This window comes from Sycon ciliatum, chromosome 3 (genome assembly GCF_964019385.1).
Source record: "Sycon ciliatum chromosome 3, ocSycCili1.1, whole genome shotgun sequence".
Taxonomy (NCBI): domain Eukaryota; kingdom Metazoa; phylum Porifera; class Calcarea; order Leucosolenida; family Sycettidae; genus Sycon; species Sycon ciliatum.
In genome coordinates, this window is record NC_088645.1 from 12,130,595 (window position 1) to 12,157,842 (window position 27,248).

Here is a 27,248-nt window from a genome sequence, read left to right on the forward strand (position 1 = left end):
GAACGCCATCGTACAACTTGCGCTTCGAGGCGGACTCTGGCACTGCTTCAGCTTCATAAACTCCCTCAGCAGCTTCCTGGACAGGTGCAGTGAGAATCTTCTCTTTGCAGGACGCTTGCACGACCTGCTCTTCTTGTTCCCCATTGTGCACATGGTGCATCGCGCTCGAAACTGCAATTGCAAGAGCAAAGAAGTCCTTTGGGAAAGAATTTTTGCACTTTTTTTGCACGTGGCACGGGTCACTGCTGCCATGGCAACAACATTTGGAAGTAAAAGCGCTTCAAAACTCCCAAACTCCACGGCCACAATCTTGACAGCTCGTTATGCACGACTCGAGCATCGCGATGTGTACACAATTTTTCAACTTTTTAGTGTACGAACATCGATGTGTACAAATTTTTCAAATATTTTCAAATTTCAAACGGTCATATGACTGCAACGGTTGGTCCGAATCGCTTCAAATTTGGAATACTGACACCTCAGGGCATATGCTTTGATTTCCAATAGCAAAAAGGTGACAAATCGAAAGTTGATTTTTTGACCCCTGGAAGGTGGTGTCCCACCTATCATTGTCGCTCTGGAAACGGAGCGTCTCTGTAAGTTTGTATCCCTGGTGGTGTTTGTGCCTGGAGAGCACTATATAAGTGGTGCTCTTCAGGCACAATCGTCCTCAGCCTACTCAAGCTCAACTGACGGGGGTGAATTCCCCGAAACACTGTGTACTGACTACTGAGCAGGGAGTGGTGCAGCCTTTCTTGCAGGTTTGCCGAGGTCGAAGGTTCGATGGACTACTCGTGTGCGCTGGATGGCAGTCGTGAGTCAGTCAAGTGTCAAGTCAAGTCGGCAGAATAGCGCGAGCTCCAGTGCAACACTAGTGACAGTACTAGTGTTGTGGGGAGCAAACCTTACTTTATGACTGTACTTCATCCTGCTATTCATTTTTTCACTTTTGACCTGAACAGCATGTTCCTCACGTGACCAATTAAAGTAGATAGCCCCGGGGTCCAGGTGCGTATATTACTGTATCACGCATTGACCCGCAATGTTCGTGAAATCTAGCATGACAGGTTGGTGTGGATCATTGCCAACCAATGGACTGCTGTGATTCGGGGAAATTAGCAATCTCCCTTCATTGGCTCATGCAACTTTACTTGAGGGGAAATTACACCCCGTCACCACGTCCACGATTCATGCCTGCGATGCTGCACAGCTGCTTTGCATGTCATGATTGGAAGCTGTGGTCTTAGTAAAAAAAAACATGTATTCCCAAGGAAAATTCCTCCCCGTTTTTTACATGTACATGTATATAAGTGCCTTTGATCCTCTTTCTTCCCTCGATTGACTTTTGCCCACCGCTCAGAAAGTCTACGTTGCATGCTGGAAAGGGAAGAAACATTATCTAAACAACCAGCTAGTTTATGCGTATAGAATCACACTGGACTTGCATGTAGATTTTGGAATAGCCATGGACATCTTGCTAACCTAGAGTAGACGTACATGCAGTTTTTGCCGATAACTATGTCCAGTTTCTGGAAAGATGGTTGCTACTACTACTAATCAGGTAAGACGTTATTGGAGAGGAGAGGTTTCCACTCGTTTGCTTAGAGTTGCGTTCAAATGATGCCGGTCATAACGTGAACGTAACAGATGTGTTCACTTCTGGAGACCAACTGGTTGTAGCCTGCGACTGTCACATAATAATTGTAATGAGCTCTGGCTAACTAGTATCCAATTGTCTCGTGACCATTGTTTTATTTCTCTAGCAGTAGGTCATTGGAACTAACCATTGTAGAATCTTTCCAGGAAGATTCCTTCTATTAGTTTTAGCTCCGCCAGCGGTGGGATAGCTCGACACGACAACTGGGCCAAGGTCGTGTTAGAAAAAGACAACTGGGCCAAGGTCGTGTTAGAAAATGACAACTGGGCCAAGGTGATGTTCTGGCCTCCATTGGCCTTGTGTTGCCATCCCCCTCTTCCACGTCTGGTGTGATCGGTCTTGGTGGTAGCCATTGCTCCGTGAGAGGGACAGACAACCAGCCAAGCGATGTGAGCATCGCTTTCCTGTTGCTGTAGGAAACCAATACGCGGCTGGTTCATCCATGACTTCATTGGGCATTCACCATTCAGCCGCTTCCGTGAATGCTGCCGGGATTTGAAGATCAGATACGGATGTTCACCAATTCTCACTGTAGAACGGGTGACGCTGCTGCGCTGGCGAGACAGCAGCTTCGCGCACGCCCGTCAAATCAGTGAATGCCTTTATTTGTGGAGCTGGACGTGACATCTAGATGCCAGGCGCGGAGGGAAAATCAAGGGGACTTTCCCAGGGACGTGTTAGAAACATGCTTTCTGTGGCGTGTCAATGGCCAGAAATTCCCTGGTGTCGCCATACTGGCGGGGACTAGTCGACTCGGGAGGAGGCGCGATGCATGCTGGCTAGCGCTAGTGCTATGCTAGTGCCCGGCCCGGTACTACTACACGTAGTGGCGTTGAACGTGTCGTTTACATACTTCACGTGTGTGCACGTAGCGCACCTGATCAATGCATGTCAGCTCGGGGTAATTCTGCATTCCAAAAAGCTGAGTTGTCAGACAGCATGCTCGTGAAAAAAACAAAAAAAGTACTGATAAACTGACTCATGCCATGGCGCGTATGGCTTGACGATGTGACTCTAATACTAATAATAGTAATACTAATAGTCTTAAAAGGTAATAGTCTTACTCAGATCTACCTGGACGTATAAGTCATAGCCAGTCATACTGATACTTGTTCAGTTGTTGGTTGAAGCGAGCTCAGTAACTTCAGTTCAACTACATTGTACATGTACTTCAAATAGCAACAAGGAGTTGCTTAGTCTGGAGCGCCATAGCATGTAGTCAAGAGGGAGTCCTAAAATACCATGGCATAATATGGTATTTTAATGATATTATTAAATTTAAGATTCCCTGTGGTAGTTACTGAGAAACAGTAGCAGCAGTAGTACAGTCGTAGGGGGTTACGTTCTGTCGAAGTCTCTTGCCTTGATCTTAGACATTGATCATACATGTATTCGACTCGTAATACCTACACCATTGCTGTCAGTTGTCACATACAAGGTCTACACTGTACATGTACACGACTGTACAGTGGTCCCGATGTAATCCAGCATCATTTGCGCTCCGGGAATTCTGCTGGAGGCGAGGGTGGTAGAAATCTGATTGACGGCTTCAATGTGCATGAAGAGGACATGTTGGGCTACTGAAAATTGTGCTGGCCTTTATAAAGTGCTGGACGACTGTACATTGTATATTATACATGTATAGTAGTAGTAATAAAATATTATTAATAATCATACATGTAAGTGTTCCCTGTTTCTGGCACATGCATCCTGAGCCTGTACTGAGTCGGTGACTAATGACTGTACAATCATGTCACACACCAACCGTATACTAGTGCAATCATTATGGTTAGATTGACAGCGTGAACCATAACAAGGTTTATCTAAATATTGGGTTTTTTATCCAGTGTTTTAATATACATGTAGTACCATCATGTACAATCGTCATGTACATGTACGTACCACGTCAGTCTTCACTCTTCACGTTAACGACAGTTACGTGAAAAAAACATTTACAGACGACAGTCATGACATTGTACTGCCACTTCTGGTACACGCATTTGAACTGACATTACAAAAATTAGACAATGACGTGTACAATACACTCATGTCGGATCGGCTACATGTTTTTATGAAGATACTGTAGCAAAAAAACATGGCGCTAGCGCTAACGCATGTGCCACATAGAATTATGCATGAGTTGAAATGAACATCCAAACGTCGTCGTTGCACGACAAAAATTAATGTTCCTCCGAGCCGATTGTCCTTGGCTTGAACTTGAAGTATCGTAGCTTGCTTTTAGCGTATTATTCCCTGTGCTTTGACTTTCCGATACTAGCCTTACTCCTCGCGGAGTGGCGATCGTATCATTCCAGCGACATCCTGGCTACTGGAGGGGTCGCTGCAGCTGCTATTTGTGCCGTTTTCAGAGCGAACGCGCGGAGAGTCCAAGTGCTCAGCTGATGCTCTGGACGGTAAGTGGAAATGTCCCACACTTCTTGTTAGTTCTCCTTCCATCGACACGAGCGCGGTATACGTTCGAACTGAAGTGATGTTGTTCTGTTCCTTCGAGCAAGTTCGGGCGCCACGGAATGCACTGCGAAGCGTTTGCCACAACGGCTACACCCCTCGCAAGTCGCATCGCACTGTCGTGAGGAGAAAAGGGCAGCTTTGTCTGAACTATGTGAACCAACCAGTAGAATAACTAGTTGCTGTTTTCGTGAGGACCGTCACGATGATCATCTAGTTGTAGCTGCTGTAGCTTAGGCACAGTCGCATGTCTTCGCCTGAGAAATCGTTCAGTTGATAATGTAAATGCAAAAGAAATTCTTGAAATGTGCCTTACAAAATTCCTTATAAAATTCTGTATAAATGCGGACCTTGACGTCCGAGAACATGAGATGTACTTCTCGATGCTGTTGTGACTTACAACGTCCAGTGTCTTGCTCTCCCTGCGCAAATGTCCGTTGCTGGATAAAGTCGATGTACACAATGAACGAGAGAGCTCAGCACGGGGCCGCTTCACTATTTTGGATCTTTACGTACCTGTACTTACTGTAGGGCATCAGCAAGAACTAAATGTGGCACGGGTGAGCTCCTGTACGCGCCTGTTGCTTTTCTTTTCATACAACTAGATACGGCGAATCTGAGTAGCTCGCTCGCATGATCAGTATCAACCGTCTGTACACGCGCATGAACATACACATTAAAGCGTTGTGGGCCCTGGCTAGCGCCAGACGCTACACTTCATAATGTCTTTTGCATAGCTACGGGAAAATGATAACTTTAACTTACTTGGTTGAAACCCGTGGCAAGTGTTTGAAAAAGTTGTGAAGTGAGTCAGTCGAATTCTTTCTACATGTGTCACTGCAGAGTGCGACTTGCACAGCAGTATCCATCTGCTGGTATTGGCAATCGCCTTCATTGTGAGTGTGGTAGCGAACAGTCTCTATTGGTTGCGCTTTCTTGCTGAGTTTGAACTCAAAAAGATCTTCCACCCTCCGTCACCAGTGCTTAAGTTTGTGAGAAAGTTTGGAGCTGTCGTACCTGATACGGTAAGTGTAAAAATCAACAGCTGCCCTGGGCAAGTGACTTATGTGTTTGAAAGTGGAACTGTAACCCAGCTGTTGCACAGCCAAATGCACAGTAGCACTGGGTTGGATGTGTGATGATCTTCCTGCCTCTGTGCACGTGCATATGATCCATCACACTGGGTGTATCGTCACGGACGTGTGTAACAGAAAGGATAGGAAATCTGAAAATTCGTTATTTTAATAGCGTTGATGTTTAAAAAAACATCCACGCTAATGAACGATATGGAACTGAAAAACTGTGTCTTAGAAACTAATATCAAGTCAGTACGGTACTATTTCAATGAGTTGTGATTCTCTTGCCTATTGGCAAAGAGGAGTTCCTTACGGAAGTAGACAATCTACCCACCCCGGTGAAACGTACCGAAATCACGTTAAGACCATGGGCCTGAGTCAGAGTACGGCTTGGAATGTTTTAGGGACAGATTTCTAAGCGGAGATGAGGATCTCCACGTTGTGCGACACACATCAGAAAATGCGACCGGATCGGCTATGTATCACTCAATTTCGTCATCGGACTGCCAGGATGATTTTAATGCAGGAACCTTCCACTACACGTTCCACGTGATATATTTGCGTGAATGTAGAGCAGAACACAGTCTTTACAGTACAAGAGTTCTCAAACCTTTGCTTTGCGCGTGTACTCCTAAAGGAGTATCTAACCAGTATTTGATCTCGCGTCATCACGAATTCAACTGAATAGTTTGTGCTTGTCACATGTGTAGGGTACCTCAACTCAAACACTCCAGACACCGTCTCTTGGCTGCATACGACATTTTACTTGTTCACCAAAGTGTCATGTGTTTCGTATTTTTCTACTCTTCCTCCTCTGCGTAGGGCACGTTTTTCGCTGGGATTCCAATCCGCCAGAGTCGAGTATCAAGTGATTGGCTCTACTACTCTCTTCTACAGAAAAGAGTATTGCTGATACAGTGGGGAGTGTATAATCCACGTCATAGAGGACAGCGAGGAGGTTCTGCGGTCACTTCAGGCAGAGCCTTCTCCTCCACGTTATCGTCAAAGGTACATACATACTTAGTATTTGATTGATTTGATTGACCCCACCCACCCAAACAAAAAGCAAAAAGCCACACACACACACGCACACATACACACACACACGCACACACACCATGTACCACACACACACACACACACACACACACACACACACACACACACACACACACACACGGCCTTCATGCATTCTAGTTATGTAACACGCTGGAGAGTTAGCAGTCAAGGATTGCGCTTGTCTGCGCCCAGTCTGCTGCAGTACTGACTAGTAGCGATGTAGCCAGGCTCCAGGATAAAAATCTGTCACATCTTCTTTATACGCTGCTACGATCTCTGACACACCCTGAGGCTTGATTGTGATAAGTAGCTGTTGGCCAATCCCAATGCCGTGTGCAATCCCAGTCACTATTTCTGTTTCTTATGCTCTGTTCCGGTCTTCTTCCCCGCGTGCTGTGTTTGCAGACAGATAGATTGTACTGCGTGGATATCAACAGATTCCTGTAATTAATTCGTCAATACGTCACGCATTTTGCTATAGTATATCATAAGGTCGTCTATCGCATCAATACTCGTATCTGCATTGCCAAGAGTTGAAAAGTATGGATCCAAGCAACTCTCGCCGGTCTCAGACCGATTTCCGTCGTCCCGTTTCAGCCGACACCAGAAATAGTTCAGGCATGATAGCCAGCGCCGGGGAACGGCATCAAGTTTTACAAGAGCCGTATGTTCGTAACCGAGGATTGCGGAATGAGCACTTCCGCGAACATCTCACACAGGCTGGCTTGCAAAACAGTCCACCATTACAATCCGCCAATTCTCATCAATACCAGTCAATGACCCAGTCATCAGGACAGTCGCCTCTAGCATCACAGTATTCCACGTCCATACCACGTTTCGCTGATCCAGGTTCTCCTAGTGGCCAACCGAGGTCATCGCGACTACAATCATCATCCAAGCATCCATCTTCAAGCCAGCCACCTTTAGGTCATTCGTCATCTAGTAGTTCCTCATCAAACTATCCACCATCAAGCCATTCTTCCCAACACCAGTCTCAACCAACAGTTCAACCAATCAGTCACAACAACCGAGGGTTCAACCCTTCATCTCAACACCAGCCTGTAGCCACAACTAATTCCAGCCAATCACCATGGGTAAGGAGCTGCTGCTGCTGCTGCTGCTGCTGCTGCTGTTGCTGCTGCTGCTGCTGTTGCTGCTGCCGCTGCTGCTGCTGCTGCTGTTGCTGCCGCTGCTGCTGCTGTTGCTGCTGCTGTTGCTGCTGCTGCCGCTGCTGCTGCTGTTGCTGCTGCGCTGCTGCTGCTGCTGCTGTAGAAAGCGGACAATTATGTTGCGATATCTGTCTGCTTCAATGAGCTTTGCGAGTGTCAGTATCGATAAAGAAGATTGGAGACAAGATTGAGAATTGCACACTTAAATACCAAAAGGAATAAGAATAATTGACCAGAACAAGGCACATGCTAAAATCAAGGTCGTCACAATTTTTTCATCTTTGCACCCTATTCAGTTCTCAGTCTGCACAGACTCCACTGTACACATTCATTATTATCATAAAATCCGGATTAGATGGCTGGAAATTCGGATTTTTTCTTTTCTCATTGATTGTTGTAGCGCAGAGACCGCTTGGAGAGTGTTGTGGGGATTTATGGTTGGCTCCCTGTTGTTTATTATTTTTCAATCGCTTATTCGCTGTAATTCCATGATCTCTTATGCGGTATGCGGTTTGACACCCTGTTCAGGTGTTTTCAAGTGGGCGTGAAGACTTTGCGAACGTTTTGCAAACAGCATCAGCGCCGCATGGATCACAAGCCACACAAACGCAACCCCCGGTACCACATGCCCGGCCAAGAATACGACAGTCCCCGTCCGGCACCAATTTAGGAGCACTGGCCGAATTGGCCGACGCGGACGAGGACCCAAGCGGCAATGAATCAGTTCGTCTACCACCTAGCCAACCCCAGCAGTTCTCCAGCCGCCCACAAGCCTATTTACCGTCCTCGTCAGCGTCGGAGACCGAAAACTCCATGTCCACAACAAGCGGCTCTTCAATAGATCCCTTCCAGCATCACCCGCCTAGTAATCAACTTGCCAGTCAGGATGTCTTGTCAGACGCGTCCAATTTATCCGTGCGCCGGCCACCCAAGACAGATACTATACATCAGAACGTAGCTGGTACTTTCGAGAATGAGAGCAGATCAGAAGGTGAGCGGAGCTTCGGTTATACTTGATGAATTTAACCGGATTCATTCAATATGACCCAATACTGTGTGCGGCTGATAATTCCTGCTCAATATTTAACTAAAGCAGACAGACCACTTATGTACGATTGCGTTGAGTGAAAACATGTGTCACTTGGTTCACGACAGGAATAAATGATAGAAATGCCAGCTCAAGACCCTTGATATGCTTGTTATCTGTCTGAATCATTATACGGACGACTGATTTGGCTGACCTGGTCGTCAGGGTACCGGTTGGTCTACTGTGTTAATCATCAAAAACCTACAGATCTTCTCACCGCTTGATCAGTTACCTCGTAATAATTATGTACCGACCCACCCGCTACCCATGTGTACGCGTGTCCGCATACACACACGTACACACACACACACACGAAAACACACATACTACCTCTCTCTCTGTCTCTCTCTCACTCTCTCACACACACACACACACACACACACACACACACACACACACACACACACATGATTAAAGACACTAAGAGTTGTCAGGCCTGGTTAGTCCAGAGTCCAGACACCACTACATAAGGTCTTTAGCATAGTTTTGGGAATAAATCATTCGGAGGTGGAGGGGATGGGGGTGGAGGAAGACAAGGCAGGAAATCGATAATGAAAAAACACTCTGGTTTGGAACTGTGAGAGTTTTGGGTACATGTTACTTTCCGAAAACGTGGTGACGATTTTGGTGATATTATACGAAAGCTGGTTGCCCCCCCCACACACACACACACAAAGTTGGCAGGAAAAGTGCGAGCTCCAGTGTGTGTGTGGGGGGGGGGGGGGGCAACCAACTTCCTCCTGATACTTTCTTCCTACGTATACTTTTCGTTTGTTTGCTAGAGTTGTAAACGATGTTTTTTTATGCACTCTCCTATCCTGCTTTGCTCGTCTCGTAGGGCAAGCTGAGAGTCAACCTGAGTTCATGGGCGGTGAATCCTCCGGGCGAAGCCTCTCTGACTTACCTGCATCTTCAAGCACGTCCAGACCTATGGCACAACACCGTCAGCGGCCACCGGCAGCTACGGCCGCAAGTAATCATTCCGGCGGCCGAAGGAACTACAGCAGTGACCCTGACACCAGTGAAATGGGCACACGCACACCGCCGCTACGTCACCAGCCGCAGCACCTACCCGACGCGTCAGCACAGCAATTTCACCGCCAGCTTCAGCAGCCTCAGCTGCAGCCACAGTCCACCCACCACCAGCCAAATTCCAACTCCCGACCGGAGCAGCATCAGCCGTATAACTTGAATTCGCGGCCACCGGACCGCACCTCTGGCCAACAGTATCCACATATTTCTAACGTGGCCGGACACACACATCCGCACTCGGATGAATACCTCCAACACGAGCTGCCGAGAACAAGTGCAGAGGCTACTGTTTATGTAGATCCCGTACCACCGGGTAGACCACATGGCGACGAGGCTGGTGGGTATGATGTGTTCTTCATCGACCCACTGCGCGACGCTCACCAATGTCCCATCTGCAGCATGGCCCTGAAGACACCGGTTCAGACCAGCTGCGGACATCGATTCTGCAAGACTTGCATCGATCCCATTATGTGAGTTATCTTAGGTTGTGCCTCTCAGAGACTGGGACACGATTCGAGATAGGGCATTATTCGAGATAGGGCACTATTTTCGAGGGAGGGCTCTAATCGCGCGAGGACGGCAGTAAGAATCATTGCTGTTGTACACAGCAGTGTGAGTCTAACCTCTTATAGTGCAGAGTTTGTGTTGTAGTTGCCCTTCCCCTTGGTAGTTTGCACTGTAGAAAGTGAGTTGATTCAGCAAGTTTGTACCAATTATTTTCTGGTGCTTTGTCAATTTCACGACTGTGCACCGAGCACGGGTTTTTCAGCTTCTTGGTTACTGAAGAACGCTCTCCTGGTTGATTTGATGTTTTGGTGGCTTGGTGGGATTGATCCCGTGCATTTTAGCTTGAATGGGATCAGTGATTGTAATGTTGTGAGCAGTTGCGTTTGGTCTGGTGTTTTTCAATTCTTGTGCAGTGCTGATGTTGAGAATGCGCAGTGCCCGGTGGACCATGAGCCGGTGGACAAGGTGAGTTCTGTGCTTCGAGCTGTGGTGTGCCGTGCACGGCATTGCCCTGCACCAATTGGCGAGGCTGGTGCAGCTTATATTAGCTCGTTGGTGATTTTCACTGCACGTGCAATGGATATCAGAGGGAGCGTTGCAGGGGCTCTGTGCTCGCCGTTTCTTTATTGCAGCCGATACTTTCCTGGACTCACAAGCACCCTTTCTATCTAATTATATAGATATAGCGATAGTCTTCCAATTATGTTCCAGTGGTCCTCTTATAGAAAGCAGGCCGATGCCTCCAGAGGCTGTTGTGCATCATTCCAGCTTGTGTGCTATTACAGTGTTGCCTGATGATTGGGACAGCATGATACTTTAAGTAGCGACAAACAAGCCTTGAATGCCCTTGTTATTCTGTATTACGCTCTGCCTCTGCGGTGTCCAGCACTGTCAGTACACAGGGTACATCCTCCAAGGTGTCCAACACTGTCAGCACACAGGGTACATCCTCCAAGGTGTCCAACACTGTCAGCACACAGGGTGAATTCTCTGCAGTGTTGAGCACTGTCAGCACACAGGGTACATCCTCTGCAGTGTTGAGCACTGTCAGCACACAGGATGTGTCCTCTGCGGTGCTCTTGTAATATAATTATGTCATGCATGCTCATGTTGGGTGTAATGTGCGTGCGTCTCTCTGTCTTCCCCACCGCAGACGTTTGCGGACAAGTGCTGTGAGCGCGAGGTCCTATCGCTGGGAGTGCGCTGCAACAACTACTTGAATGGATGTGTTTGGTGCGGACCACTCAAAGACTTACCGGTAAGAAAGAACTTTCTCAGATAGTGACCTTCGCTTCGACAAATCTGAATTCCTGTTAGAGTGTGGAAAGCATTCAGAAGATGGTGGCTGCTTTGATGACGCCCGACTTCCGCATAAAGCACATAAGAAGCATGTGGAAATTTCCATTTCCCGAAACAGAAGAAATGCGCAACTGCCCGCTCAATACACAGTTTGCTGGGGAATGCATTCCTCACCAGTTAAGCTTCATTAGGCGAGTGATTCTTTTTGCGTTAGCATCCCACGTTATAAAACCCAACCACTATTGTATGATTCAGACCGCAGTCGTATATCCCCTATGTTTTGTCCTTTTCCTCGTTCCTTTTTGGATCTCAACCTGTTTTCCAGTAGGGCTGTGTTAATTAAGAGTAAAAACAAAACAAACTAAAAACAAAAAAATTGGAAACTAGTCTAATGTTAGATAGTTGACAGGAATCACCAGCCCCCCCCCTGGTTAAGCTTTACACAAATGTTCTTATGCGGAACACAATCCCTTTTCAATAACCCTTCCCTTGCTGCATGCGTAGCACGTTCTTTATTTGTGAAGGCCAACATGTTTTTGGCTTGTGATCAACACTGGCTCACGCTCAATCACTGCTTTTCACAAATTTAACATGTTTTGTTACTTTTTGTATCATCCTCATGCTCAGTAACGTGTTGTCTGTTTTTACCTCCGCTCTTTTCCAGGATCACATGGGCGTTTGCAGGTACAATCTAGTGCGCTGTCCGAATCGCGGCTGCGAGGGGCAGCCCATGTTCCAGTGCGATCTGCACCGTCACATTAACGAGGAATGTTTGTATCGGCCTGTGCCATGTCGCCTGTGTCGCATGAACGTAGCGCAAGCCCTCATGCACGACCACCTTTCACAGGACTGCATGGACTACGAGATCCAGTGCCCCAACGGTTGTGGAAACAGTGTTAAACGCAGAGATGTAAGTCTTGAAAACAGATCTGTGTAGCTTGCCCTGCTGTGTTGAACATTCTCTGCAAAATCCCTGAGTGTGGGCATCCAGGTTCTTGTATGCGTATATAACAGAATAGTTATGGTCTGTCCTCGTCGATAGCAAACTCTTTCAATCCCAAGCGTTTGCTCATCTACCGGCCGCTGTGGCCTATGTACAGTGAAACCTGTCTAAGACGACTGCTCAAGGGACCGTCAAAACACGGTCTCTGTTACCAGGTGGTCTCCTTATCCAGGGTCACTTGACTGGAAGTAGCATCCTTGGGTCCTGGTTGCAGTGGTCTTCTGGGACAGGTGGTCTTCTGGGACAGGTGGTCTTCTGGGACAGGTGGTTTTCTGGGACAGGTGGTCTTCTGGGACAGGTGGTCTTCTGGGACAGGTGGTCTTCTGGGACAGGTGGTCACCTTGACAGGTTTTACTGTACCTGACATTGCTCATTCTGCGTTGAGACTGCATGCACGCATTGTTTACCCGCTAACTGTGTCCTGATCTTGTGATGATCCTGGAACTTTGTGCATCTGTATTGCAAGCTCGCTTTAGGTGAATCTAAAGTGTGTCACCGCATTTCTTCTCCTTGATTTACCGTTAAATCCTGCCGTGTGGGTAGGTGGCTGTATTGTTGCAAAAAAAATGTGATGATGTTGTGGCTCTTTCCGTAGTCGGCAGTGCCTGTTATAATGTAGTCACTTCGCTTCTGTATGTGTATTTTGTGTGTGTGTGTGCGTGTGTGTGTGTGTGTGTGCGTGTGTGTGTGTGTGTGTGTGTGTGTGTGTGTGTGTGTGTGTGTGCGCTCGCATGTGTGTATTCTTTCCTTGGTTATCACCATGCTCAGTTGGAGCGGCATACGGCTCAGGAATGCTCACACATTGTGTGTACTTGTCCATACCAGAGGTATTCGTGTCCGTTCAAGGTATGTTTATAGCACCTCTCATATGCACGTGTGTGTGTGTGTGTGTGTGTGTGTGTGTGTGTGTGTGTGTGTGTGTGTGTGTGTGTGTGTGTGTGTGTGTGTGTGTGTGTGTGTGTTTCTGTACCAAGGGCAGAAAGTTTGAATGTCACAGAACCAGGGTAGAATAAAAACGTGAAATAGCCAACAGTTATCTGTACCTGGCCTTTGTGGAGGTATCGCATCACGTGGCCGTTTGAGTCTCACGTTTCGTGCTCCATACAAAACCATGAGAACATAATCCGGTGACGTCTAAAAGCTTAATTAATGGGCCCTCCTTGGCTTATGAGAGGGCTCTATATGCAAAGTTGAGCTTGCACGCATGTCTGATAGTGCAGGAAACAAAATTAATTGTCCTGCTACATTGCACTAGCTTGGCCGATCCTGTGATAACACCAGTAATAGGGAGGGGGAGGTGTCGACGGTTATAGTGGGGCTGGTGAACAGAAAACTGCAATAACAAGCTGTGGCGCAGTGTGTGTCAAAAAGGGTTACATTGAAGAGCATAGCAGGAAAGAAGCTGGTTTTTGACTGAAGATATGAGAAAGCGACGGTGAAAACTTTCAGCACGGTAGATGAAAACTTAGCTGCAGAGAATTCAATGATTCTGTAAGTACTAGTATATTGAAGCGAGTAGCACGTATGGGGCACTTAGCCACGCTCCACCCCCGCCCCAATTTTCGACTTATGTTCAGCATGCACATAATGACCATGATGGCATGCAGCAGCCATCTTAGGCTACACATATGATACAGCTGCCGTGCACCACCCCCTTCAAGGGGAAGTTAAGGCAAAAATCAAAATTTCACCAGTTGTAGTCTTCGGGGTGCTGAGTCGAATGGTCTTGGTCCGAAAAGCTGAGACGCTCCCTTCCTACTTGAATCCCAATCGAACTCGCGCACTTCCACCGAACTGAAACTGGGTGACTGCGCCCTACTAGATGGGGATTTGTATGCAAAATGTCACTAAAAGCGCCATTTCGTTCTTATAAAAGCACGGATGACCGCGATTGGCCCATATGTTGTAGTCTTTTGGACGCTGAGTCGACTGGTTTTGGTCCGAAAAGGCTGCGATGCAGCGTTCGTCCCTTATTCCCAATTGAACGTGGTTGAAAAAGCGGTCACGTGCTCCTGGGTGCCCAAATCACCTGGTCACCACGCCAGCAGGCGACAACTTTCACACCAAGGTTCAACTCGAGTTCAACTCGAGTGACAGGACTGCACCCAACAAAGGTCAAACAGGCTAGTAAGTTGTACCCTGCAGGCACGGTGACCAGGTGACTGGTGTACGCAGGAGCACGTGATCGCTTGTTCAACCATGTTCGATTGGGAATAAAGGAGGAACGCTGCATCGCTATTAATATTGCTTATAGACAGTAGAGGCTAATGCAATCGTTACTGAGCCTGAGGCACGGCACCCACCGTACTCCAGTGCATGGCTGTAGGACAGGACTGTCGGGTGCCGAAGAAAAAAGTGCCGGAGAAAGAGCAGGCTTGAATTTCACCAAGCACAGTATACCGTATTATCTCTCTTATAAACACAGGTCTCCATTATAAGCACAGTCTCCATTATAAGCACAGTCTCCATTATAAGCACAGGTCGGAGGGCTGTTGAGATTACGAACGCACAGTCTCCAACATAGTCACAGTGATAATACTGGAATGCAGCTGTGCGACCAGCGATTGCCCTTTTCTGTCGCCATTTTTCCCTTGGTATCTGTTACCATGGCGTAGTACGAAAATAACTACTCCCTGATCGAGAGTGCACTGTAGTCTGTAGTGACTACAGTCCATTTCAAAACTATAGACGCGTACCTAGGCAACACCCGTTATGCCAGCATCTATACTTTTTCTTCTCTCTGTTCTCTAATCATGAAATCTGAGTTAAATTCCAATTTGAGTGTGTTACCGGTATGCAACTTTCTTGACCTTTTCATGGTTGAAAAAATATAAACACGGTCTCCAGTATTATCACGGTCTCCTCTATAAGCACGGGTGCGAGGTGGGTTGAAAAAATATAAGTACCGTGTTTATCAGGGAGATAATACTACTGTATACATGGTGACTCGACTGTGCATAGACTGTAATACAATGACAAATAAGAAGAGGCTAGGAGGAGGCTGACCTCCAGTTCTTCGGCGACCGACAGTACTCTACCCATGTGTGCTCTGGTTTTAGGAATAGTGGCGCCGTTTCCCACCCACTTTCAATTGGCCATCCGTGCAGCAGATCACTCGAGTGTAATTCTGTGTGCGAGAAGTCAGTTTACAGCTGCGCAAGGTGTCCACGAATTGGCAACTTCTTTGCTGCTGGCCCTCACTCATCCGTATTTAATAACCTGATCTCCGTGTTCTGTTGTCTTGCAGGCCACACGTGAGGAAATGAACCAGCACTGTCAAGACAACCAAGAACAGCATCTGGACATGGTCGCCAAGCAAACCCAGTCTCTGGAAGGTACGATGGATAAGATGCGTAACTCATTATCCCTTCAGCAGCAAACTATATCCCTGTTGGAAGAAAAGCTCCAAGAAGAACAAGCAGAACGGAAGCGGCTGGCAGAGATGCAAAAATCATCAGCGTCTCTCGATCCTGCTGCATTGATGGCTGACAGTCGGTTCCAAGCGGCGCTTAAGGCTTTTCTCGGTGACCAGTTCGAGTCCAGGATGGAAACTAAGGCAGTGGACATTCGGAAATCTGTTGACTTATGCGAACAGAGGAGCATACAGGCCCAAGAAGGCTGCCAACTGCTGAAAGGACAGATTCACGAAAGCGAGAAAACACTGGGCCAGATGACCGTTACTGCAGCACGCAGTGATGCCGCGCTGGCTGAAGTTGATTTACGTCTGCTTGCAGTGGAAACCAATAGCTACAATGGTCTGATCATCTTCAAGATCAACAACTTTGCACGAAGGCACGAGGAGGCGCGTACCGGCCGACGAGTCAGTCTCTATAGTCCAACGTTCTACACCAGTCGTCACGGTTACAAAGTCTGCCTCCGCGTCTACCTCAATGGTGATGGTTCGGGCAAAGGCTCCCACATCTCCGTCTTCTTCACCATCATGAAGGGAGAATTTGACGCGTTGCTCGATTGGCCGTTCAGGGCCAAGGTGACGTTTGCCATCCTTGACCAGGGACCAGCTCGCCATCACCGGATTGAGTCGTTCATCCCGGACCCGAACAGCAGTTCATTCCAGAAACCCGTCAACGACATGAACATTGCCAGCGGATGCCCGAAGATGATCAGCCACAGCGAGCTGTACGACAAGCAAACCAGCTACCTTCGAGATGACTGCCTCTACATCAAGGCATCCGTTGATCAAGCGGTCTGTGGCAGATTGGAGGGCTAAGCTTGGCACATGGACTTAACAACCGAATCAAGTGCCTTGTGCTCACAAAATTACACAGAAAGCAACCACCAGCGTTCCTCAGTGGCTCCCGTCGCTTTGTTGCCGACTCTAAACTGCCACTTGGCTGCCAAGTGACTGCCGACTCTCTGCTTTCAGCCTGCGTATCCAGAGCAGCTGTACACACCGGGTGTGGCCAACATCGCATCAATCCCGACTCTGTCGGTATCTGCCAGTGCTCATGGGATGGCATGCTTGCACGTCCTCGACCACGTCATCGTGTGTCAGTGTTGCCATGGTGTCGTACTTACGCTGCTCCCTGTTTGAAATTTCAATGTTACCACCTTTTCGTTTCATCAGTGTCTAGTCTTTCTTACACATAGAGCACTTTCCATTCATTTTTACACTAGTTCTAGTCTCACATTTTTATTATTTCCATCCCACCACCACCACCCCCTCATTCCCTTGGCAGCCACACCGAGCAACCGAACGGTGCCGGTCAACGCTATGCTACGAGTGTGTGCGAAAAGAGGCAATGGTCATGTGCCCTGGTGTCCACCTACCGTTGAGGCCGGCCATGGAGAGAACAGCGTCGACTTGCGACAGGCGTGCGGTTTTCTTCACTGCTGACAAGAGAAGCTGCGTCTTCGTGACGACGATGAACGCCCGGTTCCAGTTGGACGTACAGGCAACGAACTGCCCAGCCAGTATCTGCAGATGCGAACACCGGAGAGCCTCTGCTGGTTCTGCTCTCTACTGATGTTGTAGGGTGCCAGTTCTCAGTGAAATCCAATAGAGAGAGTCTATGCCACGCCGGGCGTCGTGCAGCCCGGGAGCACTCGGTGCAGCCCGGGAGCACTCGGTGCAGCCCGGGAGCACTCGGTGCAGCCTGGGAACACTCGGATGCGAACCGTGCAAGGTGACGCACAGATGATGTAGCGTCTCGTGTCCAGGACCACCTGCGACAGTATGCGATCTCAAACTGGATATTCTCTACTTCGAACACTCTGCAAACCTGCCTGCGAGTCTCGTACTGGAACTGAAAATACTATGAACTTGAATGCATTACCTTCTTTGATCTGTCAGAATGTGACTACTCTGAAGATCCAAGACTGAGCCGATGCGGCTACATGCTCCCTGCGGACTTGCTTTGAATACTCACTATCGCAATTGATTCTGTTGAAAAGGAATGTTTATGGCTCTGGCTTATGCTACCACTACTGGCTGTGTACCTGTTGGTTTCACATTATATGCTTGCACACACACATACACACACACATACATACACACACATACACACACACACACACACACACACACACACACACATACAAACACGCATGCGCACGTGCGCACACACACACACCATCACACACCACATTTCCATCCCCCCCCCCCCCCCTACTAAGAATGGCTTGGCGGCCTTGATGGATGTTGACATGAATTCCTGGATTGTTGTTGATGTTCTGGATCCACGTGATTTTTTATGAGGTTGAGCTCTACCGACTGGAATTGAGGAAATAATTGTATTGCACCAATGATCATTCTCACATTTCTGTTTTTGATTCTGTCGCTTGCTGCTTGCATAATCAGCCTACTCTTCAGTGATGATGATAATTATTATAATTTATGACTGATGTGAAACCATGAACCAAGCGCTGTTTGATAAACAGTAGTTGCATACCTGGGCTCAGGAAGACAGGGGGGGGGGGGGGGGTATTGTGCTTGTAGCACTACAAACTCTAATCCACCCCATGGAGACGGGGGGGGGGGGGGGGGGGGGGGCTCTGTAACGCATTATCCATGAGATCGGGTTTCAGATCACCTGGCAAAACCGTAGCTTGCCAGAAAAAGCCAGCCCTTATCTGATCGCGTAATGGCAAGGTTGAAGAAGCTGGCTGTTGGGAGATTGAGTATGACAACCTTACTAGTATAACCTTCCTCCTACGTGTAGCACAGTCAGACCTGGCATCTGATCGTACACTGCATTTTGCCGCACACAAACGTGAAAAACACACCCATACATTATACATGAACATAACACATGCACATGCACGCGCGCGCACACACACACACATGCGTGCACACACACACACACACACGTGCACGTGCGCGCGCACACACACATACTCCGGCATGCACTGGCTGTTGGTAAACACCCAGGAGAATGAAAGAAAAGCCAGGAGGAGGCACACACACACACACACACACACACACACACACACACACACACACACGTGCACGTGCGCGCACACACACATACTCCGGCATGCACTGGCTGTTGGTAAACACCCAGGAGAATGAAAGAAAAGCCAGGAGGAGGCACACACACACACACACACTCACACACACACACACACACACACACACACACACACGCACACTCGTGGACATCACGAGGGATGCACCAACATGACATTGTACAATTGCAGTGTGCAAACTGCAAAATTAAAATTGCTGAAATGCCGACTATGGTATAGCCCTTGGCGGATAATCCTCGACTGATTGGCAGATTCTTCTCGAAAAGCAGTGAAATTGGCAGAATCGTACAAACCATGCCTGGGTGAAAGTTTGTAGCCAGAAGATATACAGATTATCAGTTGTCTGAAGATTGCCTTAGCTTCGCTATGTGCATGAAACGCAGCGTTACAACAATGACCTAGCCGGTTGTCTCTGTTCTCCTCTGCCTTTGTAATACAGTAAAACCTGGTTTAAGCGACCACCCACTGGGGTGCAAGCCAAAGCGGTCGTTAAAGCCAGGTGGTCTTTAGAGCCAAATCCCACAGTATCGGTGTAGAACTGTGGGTGCATGGAAAACGGTCGTTAAGAGCAGGTGGTCGCTAAAACCAGAGGTCGCTTACACCAGGTTTTACTGCACATGTACAGTCATGTACACTATAGACGTATCCACAGTACACAATCATGCACATCTAGTCATCTACGCTGTCCGAAGAATGCGTACACAATCATGTAACTGTTAATATGGGCAATACCAAGAGTAGGTAAACACTGTATATCTACTCTGCACTCTTGCGTGGGGTAGTGCCTTTGCTCTTTTGCGTTATGCAGAGCCCACTGACTGGTCAGTTCGACCAAAGAACTAAGATTATGTGATGTAAGAAGAAAGTATTCTACCGTCTCTCAAGAGGTCTCTGATGACCGAAACAGCTGTCAGGAGGAATTAAAAAATAATATATTTTCACTCATTTTTCAGTATTCCAAACCTCTTGTTGCTGCTGTGGGGAATGAACGTGGTCGCCCGCAGAACGCATAGATTATGGTGGTGGTGAAGTGGACGCAGAATTATGCGACGTGTTCATCACATCATGTCCATATCTATAACGGGAATAGGCAGCTGTCTGTGTCTCATTTCCGAGCTCGCGCCGGGCACTTCACCCTTCAAACACCAAACCGCACAGCCTGGGCATAGTTGACAGGCCTTGGCAGCAGTGCAGCCTGCCCCAATGCATGCACCCTGAAAGTAACTTCTAATGCAACAGTTACTGTGGTACTACGGTCTTTCTAATACAACAAAGGGTTTTCTTTGGTGTACTGTCAACAGATCAACAAGGTCCTACTTTGTACACCAAGCATGAGCGAACTCTATAAGAGTTTTGTGCTAAAACATGATTCACTCCCCTGGACACACATGATGGCACAAATAGAATGATACTGTTTCTCCCCTCTTACCTCTCAGAGAACTATGTATTTCTAAGCTACTACTGCAGCACTTGTCAGGTCAACTTGCCAAAGCTGTTCATAAAGTTACATACACTGTTCTGCCTTGGACGGTGAGTTTTTATTTCAGTACAGATACGCAGCGTACTTGTGCAGGGTGTGCAATGCCCTAGATAAGTAAACAGCTAGTTAGTACACTCCATTGGCATTGTTCAGTTTGACAGTTTCTACTACTAGTATGTAGTTAATGCACGCGCACCCGGACTTGTACAGCACCGGGACTTTCCCAACCGGCTCTGTATTAATGATTACGATGTATTTCCCAACCATCCCTAATTTTTTTCACCATGAATGCAGAATCCAGGCCATAGAAGGCCACATGTACAGTAGATACTCATGCCAGAAAGGTTACTGTATGGCTGTAGTTCCTGCTTTTCTTTGGCGCGTGACGTGCGTGGTGGCCCACGACCTGCTGGATCTCGCCGTGTTGAGTTGGCGGTCATAATAAGTCAGGGAACATAAGAGTAGCGGAAGGCATTGGGTAAGGTAGCGAAATATAAAGTTTCACAAGGTGCTGAGTCAGTTTGCGGGTGAAGGCTTGACGAAGAACAGGTCGATGTCGCCACCATTACCACCCGAGCAACGCGCCTTGCACTCCGACAGCCGCTTATTGGCGACACAATCGACTCCTATTTTTTACTCAACTCACACCTAAGCTGTTGTACAGGTCTTCATTGTCTACGCCGTGTCTGCGTGTGGAGTTCTACTGTGCACGGCGCTCTGGCAAAGTCCTTCCTAATCTTGCTAGTAAAGGTAAGAGAACCATGCTGAAAGCTCTAGTCGAGTTTTGTTTACAATCGCCAGTTAAGGAAGTCTTTCCTATTTGTGGCTTGACACTGGGGAGTGTCGTACTGTAATACTACAGTAGTTCATTTTCAAATGTACACAACTGTCTGCTTACAGGCGAATACCGGCATTTTTGCATGATCTCCCGGCTTGGTCTCGTTTCTCTGACATTAGGTTGATGTGGATGATGAAATTTGCGTTTGTGCTAAATGATCGCATTCGTTTACAGCGGCGCTTCGTGTTGAGACTGGATCTTACCGCTTTCTTGCTACGAATTAATGAGCTTGGGAAACTCGTCGATATACGTGTGTTTTCATAAGGTAATTGCTGAAGATAGACACGAGCCATATCATGCCAAAGCCGTTTACTTTCACTATTAATTTTGTAGCGCAGAGGCACTGGCTATAAATACCGTATGTGGGTGTCTCTAGTCAGGAAGTAGTTGCAGTAGGCTGCAGATTCACCAGCAAACCGTGAAGTTGAGTGTATATCGAGTTCTGAAAGCGCGATACTCTGGCTCACCTAATCAAACACGTCGGAATCGCAGTTCAAGTTGTCTGGCTCTGGTGCGGGGTCGCACTGCGACGAAAAGAGCTAGGCACCGACTGTTTCAGGAACTGCTACAAGTAGGTTCTTCATTCCCAAGACGGCAAGTTTACTTCTGGTTGATAGGGAAAGCTACTTAGAGCTCTGTTGCAAGGATCGAGGGCAATGCTTACTACTGTTGATGTCTCCCCTGCACTTACTTGTACATGTATGATTGTACTACTTCGTTGGAACAAACACTTGCTGTATGTTGCGTTCTCGAGGGATTCTTCCTTAGCTACATGTACATTGTACATGACTTGTACACGTACCTGTTTCCGAGAACTAACTTTACAAGCTCATGCATCAAGAATAAACACCTCCGTTCTACACTATTCCATTCGTGTTGATTTGTCACACATGATATTTCGTTTAGTGTACACACATTGCGCCAATATCTCCTATAAAACAATTTCATGTACATGTAGGTCAGCCCATTTCATTCAATATCTGCCTCTTTTCTGATGAGTACCCGATATCGTAATGCAAGGATCAAGGCTAGTCAGGAGCAACTTCTACCTGTTGTGGAGTGTAACGGGTGCAGTGCTTGTGCTGGTGTCTGCAAGTGTCGTCTGGTCACAAGAAAATCTGCTACTACCATCAGAAAGGCGAATAATCAGGATATGCATGGATACTATTGGATAGTTAACTTGTTTTCTACTGTCCGTACCCAACAAACATCAGATGTTTTCAGAGTGGAGGAGAATGACACATTCTGTCATTCTCCTCCACTCTGAAAACATCACCGTACCCAACAAGCATCTGTCATTCTCGTCCGCCCTGAATGACTGCACTGTATGTAGGCCATCAGCAATCCCCACTCACAATGTGCATGTAGAACTGTGCTGACAATGACTGGTGAAAGAGTAAAAAAATGTAATGCTTCACCTTGACCCCCCCCCCCCTCCCTCCCACACACACACAACAAAATGAATACACTCTAGGTTGCTAAACTCTTCGCCAATCGTCAGACACCAATGGAGATGCTAGTGGTATGTGCTAAAGGGTACGGGAGAGGAGAGAGAAAAGCAAGTGTGGCCAGTAATTAGTTAGCGCAGCAGAAAAAAGGCGTCATGCCTGGATATGAGGGGTGGCGATGTTTTGCTGAAAAGGTCTGATAGTCAGGTGCGTCAATAGCCTACATGTAGGTAAGTTGGAAGCAGCTTGCCATTGGCCATTGTATTGCATTCAGACAAAGACCTCAACATGGAGCATCAGGAAAACCCAAACTAGGACTTCTGCCTAGGAGAATTAATGTGTTCGAGCACTGGCGAGAAGTAATCTCACTTTATCCTAGCGTTGTCTCCTGAAAGCGGCAGGAAGGAGACCATTGAATTCATGATTGCTAGCAGCTGATGACGCGCAGTCACACTCTGCCAGCGGCGGTGGAGCACGCTGGACAAAAGACCTGTCATCTCTGATGAGTGATGAAGTCAAACAGCTGGATGTTACCACACCATGCACATACGTGGATGAGAATTGACAAAAGGGCGCGCAACAAAAGGCCAGGCATGCGGATCCTGGAATTGACTACACGTACTCTACAATGCTGTCTGATGAGTGTTGCGCATCGGAGCTTCATGCTTCGATATATTCAACAGTGTATAACACTGTTATCTACTGGCTCTCAGTTCCTAGCACAACTCCCACTTCCCGTCACAATGACCATGTACCATTGCTAGCGAAATGGGAAATTTCACACGAAACTCCGAGTAGCAGTAGAAAAAGATGAATTTCGTTTGCTTCATTGCTGTGTGATCTTTGTATTGTGCAATGCAGTGTGTACTATTCTACACACTCTGGAGTCTGGAAGGTGCAAGAAGTACAATGATGTAACTAACTACATGTACATCTACATGATTGTACTACTTTCCTAGGCACCCGAGTTCGTACAAGAGATTTTTGGCTACGAGTAGTTTAGTTACGACTACGAGCAGTACAAAGGGCCGTGTACGAGAGGATAGTGATGCACCTGAACAGGCACATCGCACTAAATCTGGTGACAGAACAACGGGGAATTGAATATCAGCAACAGGAAGAGGAGGACGATTGTGTTGTGACTCCGAGTTTCACGCACAAGCTTGCGATCACAAGTAGCTAGCCGGTCATCAACTTGTTTCCACCAAATGACAATTGTTGCCATCAGGGACTAGTAAAACCTATGGAGTAAAACAGAGTTGTTCCAGGCTGTCCTCCCTGGAGTAGTAAAATACCGTAATTAAACAAGTCCTTTCTTTGGACCTTTCCGTACCTGAGCGTTCTAAATTGGAAGGTTGTCGGTTTGCGCCTCGTAGATGTGTTAGAGGTGCATGTAAGTGTACGTGTCGAGTCGTTGAGTGTCTCACTACTCCTGTCTCATCTTCGTTGTGCTTTCCGTCCCCTCTTTGGAACCTTTCCTAAGTTGGAAGGTTGATGGGTTTTTTTACTTAGATATGCTGGAGCCATGTGTCAAGTCGTCGAATGTCTCCGTAATACTTACCAGTTTTGTGCCATGCTGCCGCACTAGCTGACTGTATAATAAAGATCTGATTACGTGTACATTGGTGGACATTTGGTCATAACTCGTAACATTTGTTGTTCATCCTTTTATTGAGTATGTTGCCTTAAAAATGATTTCTGTTTACTGTCTACAAACTCCCGCCTTCCACTTCTACACTCGCGATCTACATGTACATGATTGTACACCCCCCCCCCCCCCCCAATACATGTACATTGTAGGTTCCTCACCCAAGTGACCATCCACACCACCATCACGGCCATATTTCCGCGCTGAATCAATACCCCCACTATCACCAAACTATCCTTTATATTGGTCAAGTCCCGAGGAATACATGTATATCACAAATCGCCTGATGATTCCATTGTGCACGACACTCAGAGTCGGAGTTACGACGAACTCTGTAAAACTCCCTTGTGCCTTTTGCATGTACATGTACGAAACATGCAGGAACATTCCAGAGAAGTACCAAATTCGGCCGGTTTCGATGCAGGCATTATCCGCCGAAGGACAATTGTGGGAGTCAGAAGAAAAGAGCTGTTAGCTTGCTTTGACTTGAGAGCATGGTGTGAGCAGCAGCAACGGAATTGTTATATTTTATGAAAATATTGCTCAACCGTTTACATGTACACGTCCCTCCAAGGAAACGCATGGTTTGTTAAAATCTGTACATTACACAGCTTTGCTACCTGCCTGGGTATAACTGTGGACCCAAGCGATGTACAGGTTATCAGTTGTCTGAGGGTTGCCTTAGCTTTGCCATGTGCGTGAAGCGCAGCGTTACAACAATGACCTAGGCGGTTGTCTCTGTTCTCTTCTGCCCTTGCGACACATGTTTGTACAATACTTGTATGATCCGAAATCTTTGCCAAACTAACAGCACGAACACCATGCCAGGAGAACTTAGGGCAAGAAAACAAACGGAAACGTCAGTAACGGTACCAACATGTACATGTAACATTGGCGTGCAGTTCTAACCTTTGTGACCTCGGGTATGTACGAGATTCAGTACAATAGTTATACATTAAATTTACATGCACATACTTAGAAGTACACATTGTACAAGTACCGTCTGCTGCATGCATGCCCGCGACACACCTTAGCTCTACACGCGAAAAAGGCATGGACTATTTACATGTATTCCATAAAGACTGCCATGGGCCTGCCATCTAGAGTCATGGGTCAAGGCGCGGACAGGTCTACTATTAATAATATATTATTATTGTCACTGAGGGGAAGTTCCCCAACACGAAGTCCTTTCCTGATTTCCTTGTTCTTGCTCCGGGCATGTTCTTGCATTGTTCGTTTCTTGCACACTGCATGAAATTGTTCATCATCGTAGCTGACACGTACAAATGTACATTGTACATAGCTGTTTACTACACTGGCTGAACGTGAACACTTCTGGCTCACAATAATTCAAATGCTGAAATTGTTTGCCGGCTGCGGTTTAGTTCATATCAGGTGTTATCTTGTCGATGGCACCACGCCAACAGTGCTGGCTTCAGACGGCCACCCACAAGTCCGCTTCGGCCCGGCGCGCGATCTACATGTACATTGACATGTACTACTACTAGTGCTCTACGTGTTGAGCCCTCTCCGCTAGCTACATTGTACAATGTAAATGGACATTTCCTCTCTGTACGTACTCGAAGTACATGTACTGCGAATGCATCAGGGGACGATGACATTGGAATCCAGGCAACCGATTTGCTGAGGACAGGAGCGCTCGCACGATTTAGCCAGAGGCGGAAGAGGCCCAACTCCAGGGTAGCCGCAGTTAGCGCGATTTGGCCTTTGACAACAAGCTCGCGTCCTCCATGCTGCGATCATGGAATCCGAGCGAAGGACAAGAACGGACGATCGTTCTTGATGTCAGCTAGACTGACTTCTGATAGCTGAGATTGTCCTAGCTGTTCATTCTACTGCAATAAAAAAGATGTGTTGGCACAAGTGGATAGCAGCTGCAGACCACCATGAGTCCAGCGGACTTCACCAGGCTTGATGTGACGGTCGTCTTCAAAATCGTGCAGTCTATTCTCCCGATGATAGAATGCGGTGAGGTGGCGAGCGAGAGGGCAAGACAGCCACATGGCCGCAGCGCGTCTATTTGGTACCTGTTGAGTGTTGTCAAAGCTGGCATTGATTAATCTCAGGGCGACCTCTAGCTCTGCCAAGACTGAATGAGTGCTGGTCTTGTCAAACGTTCATCAGATGACCAACACACGCCTGTTTGGGCGCATGCCATGATGCGATCCAGGTCCAAAGCTGGGTTTGGATTTGACAGTTTCCAATTGAGACCCATGTCACTGTGCTCCTCGGCCTTTGTTACTTGTTCTCCTTCTTGCGGCCGTTTGTTCGCAGAGTAACATGCTGATGGAGGGGCGAGGGTAGAGCATCATCAACCTCGCCGCATGGCCCTCTGCACTCCCCTGCGTAGTGTTTCTGCTTGCAGCGCCTCACACCATATGCATGTAGAGAGATTTGCCCGTTGTGTAGGCACCAGAGGATTTTGCCGGCATAATTATTGGCATAATTTGGTGGGGAAAAATTTGGAGCATAATTGGCATCCTTGCCGAGGTAGGAGCATAACTACATCGGATTGTACTACAGTTCTATGTAGGCTACACAATTGGGTACAATGCACATGATTAGTGCTGGTGGTCTGCATGGTAAGGGGTTCGGAGGTCATGCAGATCGTGTTTTCAATGAAAAGCAGGGTAGAAAATTCAAATCATGGCAATACATTATTGTATGCTCGAACTCGTCTTGTTCAAAGTTCTTTCTCACACTGATACAGTAGCAGAAGATGCGAGTGAATCAGCCTTGGTCAGGTATCCCGGGGCAAACGAGATAGGGACGGGTAGTCCGCAAAAACATGTACATGTACATGTATATTACGCATGTCACGAAGTCATGACCTCTGGATTTTAGCAGCCATGACTGCGCAGGCTATGGATATTGTTCTAATAATTAAACAAATTGAGGTAAAGTTGATGTTCGGTCATGATGGAAATAGAGGTGGAGCTACGGGAGAGATGAGCTGATTGATCGCAGGG

At 47.3% G+C, this 27,248-nt stretch overlaps 2 protein-coding genes across 2 annotated transcripts in view; both read left to right on the forward strand.

Annotated features, from left to right (window-relative positions):
* Window positions 1-1,356: 1,356 nt before the first annotated feature.
* On the forward strand, window positions 1,357-18,234 carry LOC135811449 (uncharacterized). Its single transcript, XM_065324689.1, has 12 exons — window positions 1,357-1,561; window positions 3,936-4,071; window positions 4,970-5,151; window positions 6,025-6,210; window positions 6,667-7,355; window positions 7,959-8,421; window positions 9,356-10,019; window positions 10,470-10,521; window positions 11,210-11,314; window positions 12,020-12,265; window positions 13,127-13,204; window positions 15,606-18,234. The coding sequence occupies exons 5-12, from the start codon at window positions 6,804-6,806 to the stop codon at window positions 16,584-16,586; spliced, it is 3,141 nt and encodes a 1,046-aa protein (XP_065180761.1). The 5' UTR covers window positions 1,357-1,561; window positions 3,936-4,071; window positions 4,970-5,151; window positions 6,025-6,210; window positions 6,667-6,803; the 3' UTR covers window positions 16,587-18,234.
* A 2,543-nt stretch (window positions 18,235-20,777) lies between these two features.
* LOC135811451 (TNF receptor-associated factor 3-like) overlaps window positions 20,778-27,248 on the forward strand; it is a 38,866-nt gene continuing 32,395 nt past the window's right edge. Inside the window, exon 1 of the mRNA XM_065324694.1 lies at window positions 20,778-21,074. The gene's annotated coding sequence lies outside the window, so the exon portion shown is untranslated. The remainder of the gene's footprint in view (window positions 21,075-27,248) is intronic.

What these genes read in the sequence shown, in the direction of transcription:
- LOC135811449 (XM_065324689.1), top strand. Translation starts at nt 6,804, where the DNA reads ATGGATCCAAGCAACTCTCGCCGGTCTCAGACCGATTTCCGTCGTCCC. An exon ending in ACCATGAGCCGGTGGACAAG is followed by an intron (nt 10,522 to 11,209) that starts GTGAGTTCTGTG and finishes TCCCCACCGCAG; the next exon opens with ACGTTTGCGGACAAGTGCTG. An exon ending in GACCACTCAAAGACTTACCG is followed by an intron (nt 11,315 to 12,019) that starts GTAAGAAAGAAC and finishes GCTCTTTTCCAG; the next exon opens with GATCACATGGGCGTTTGCAG.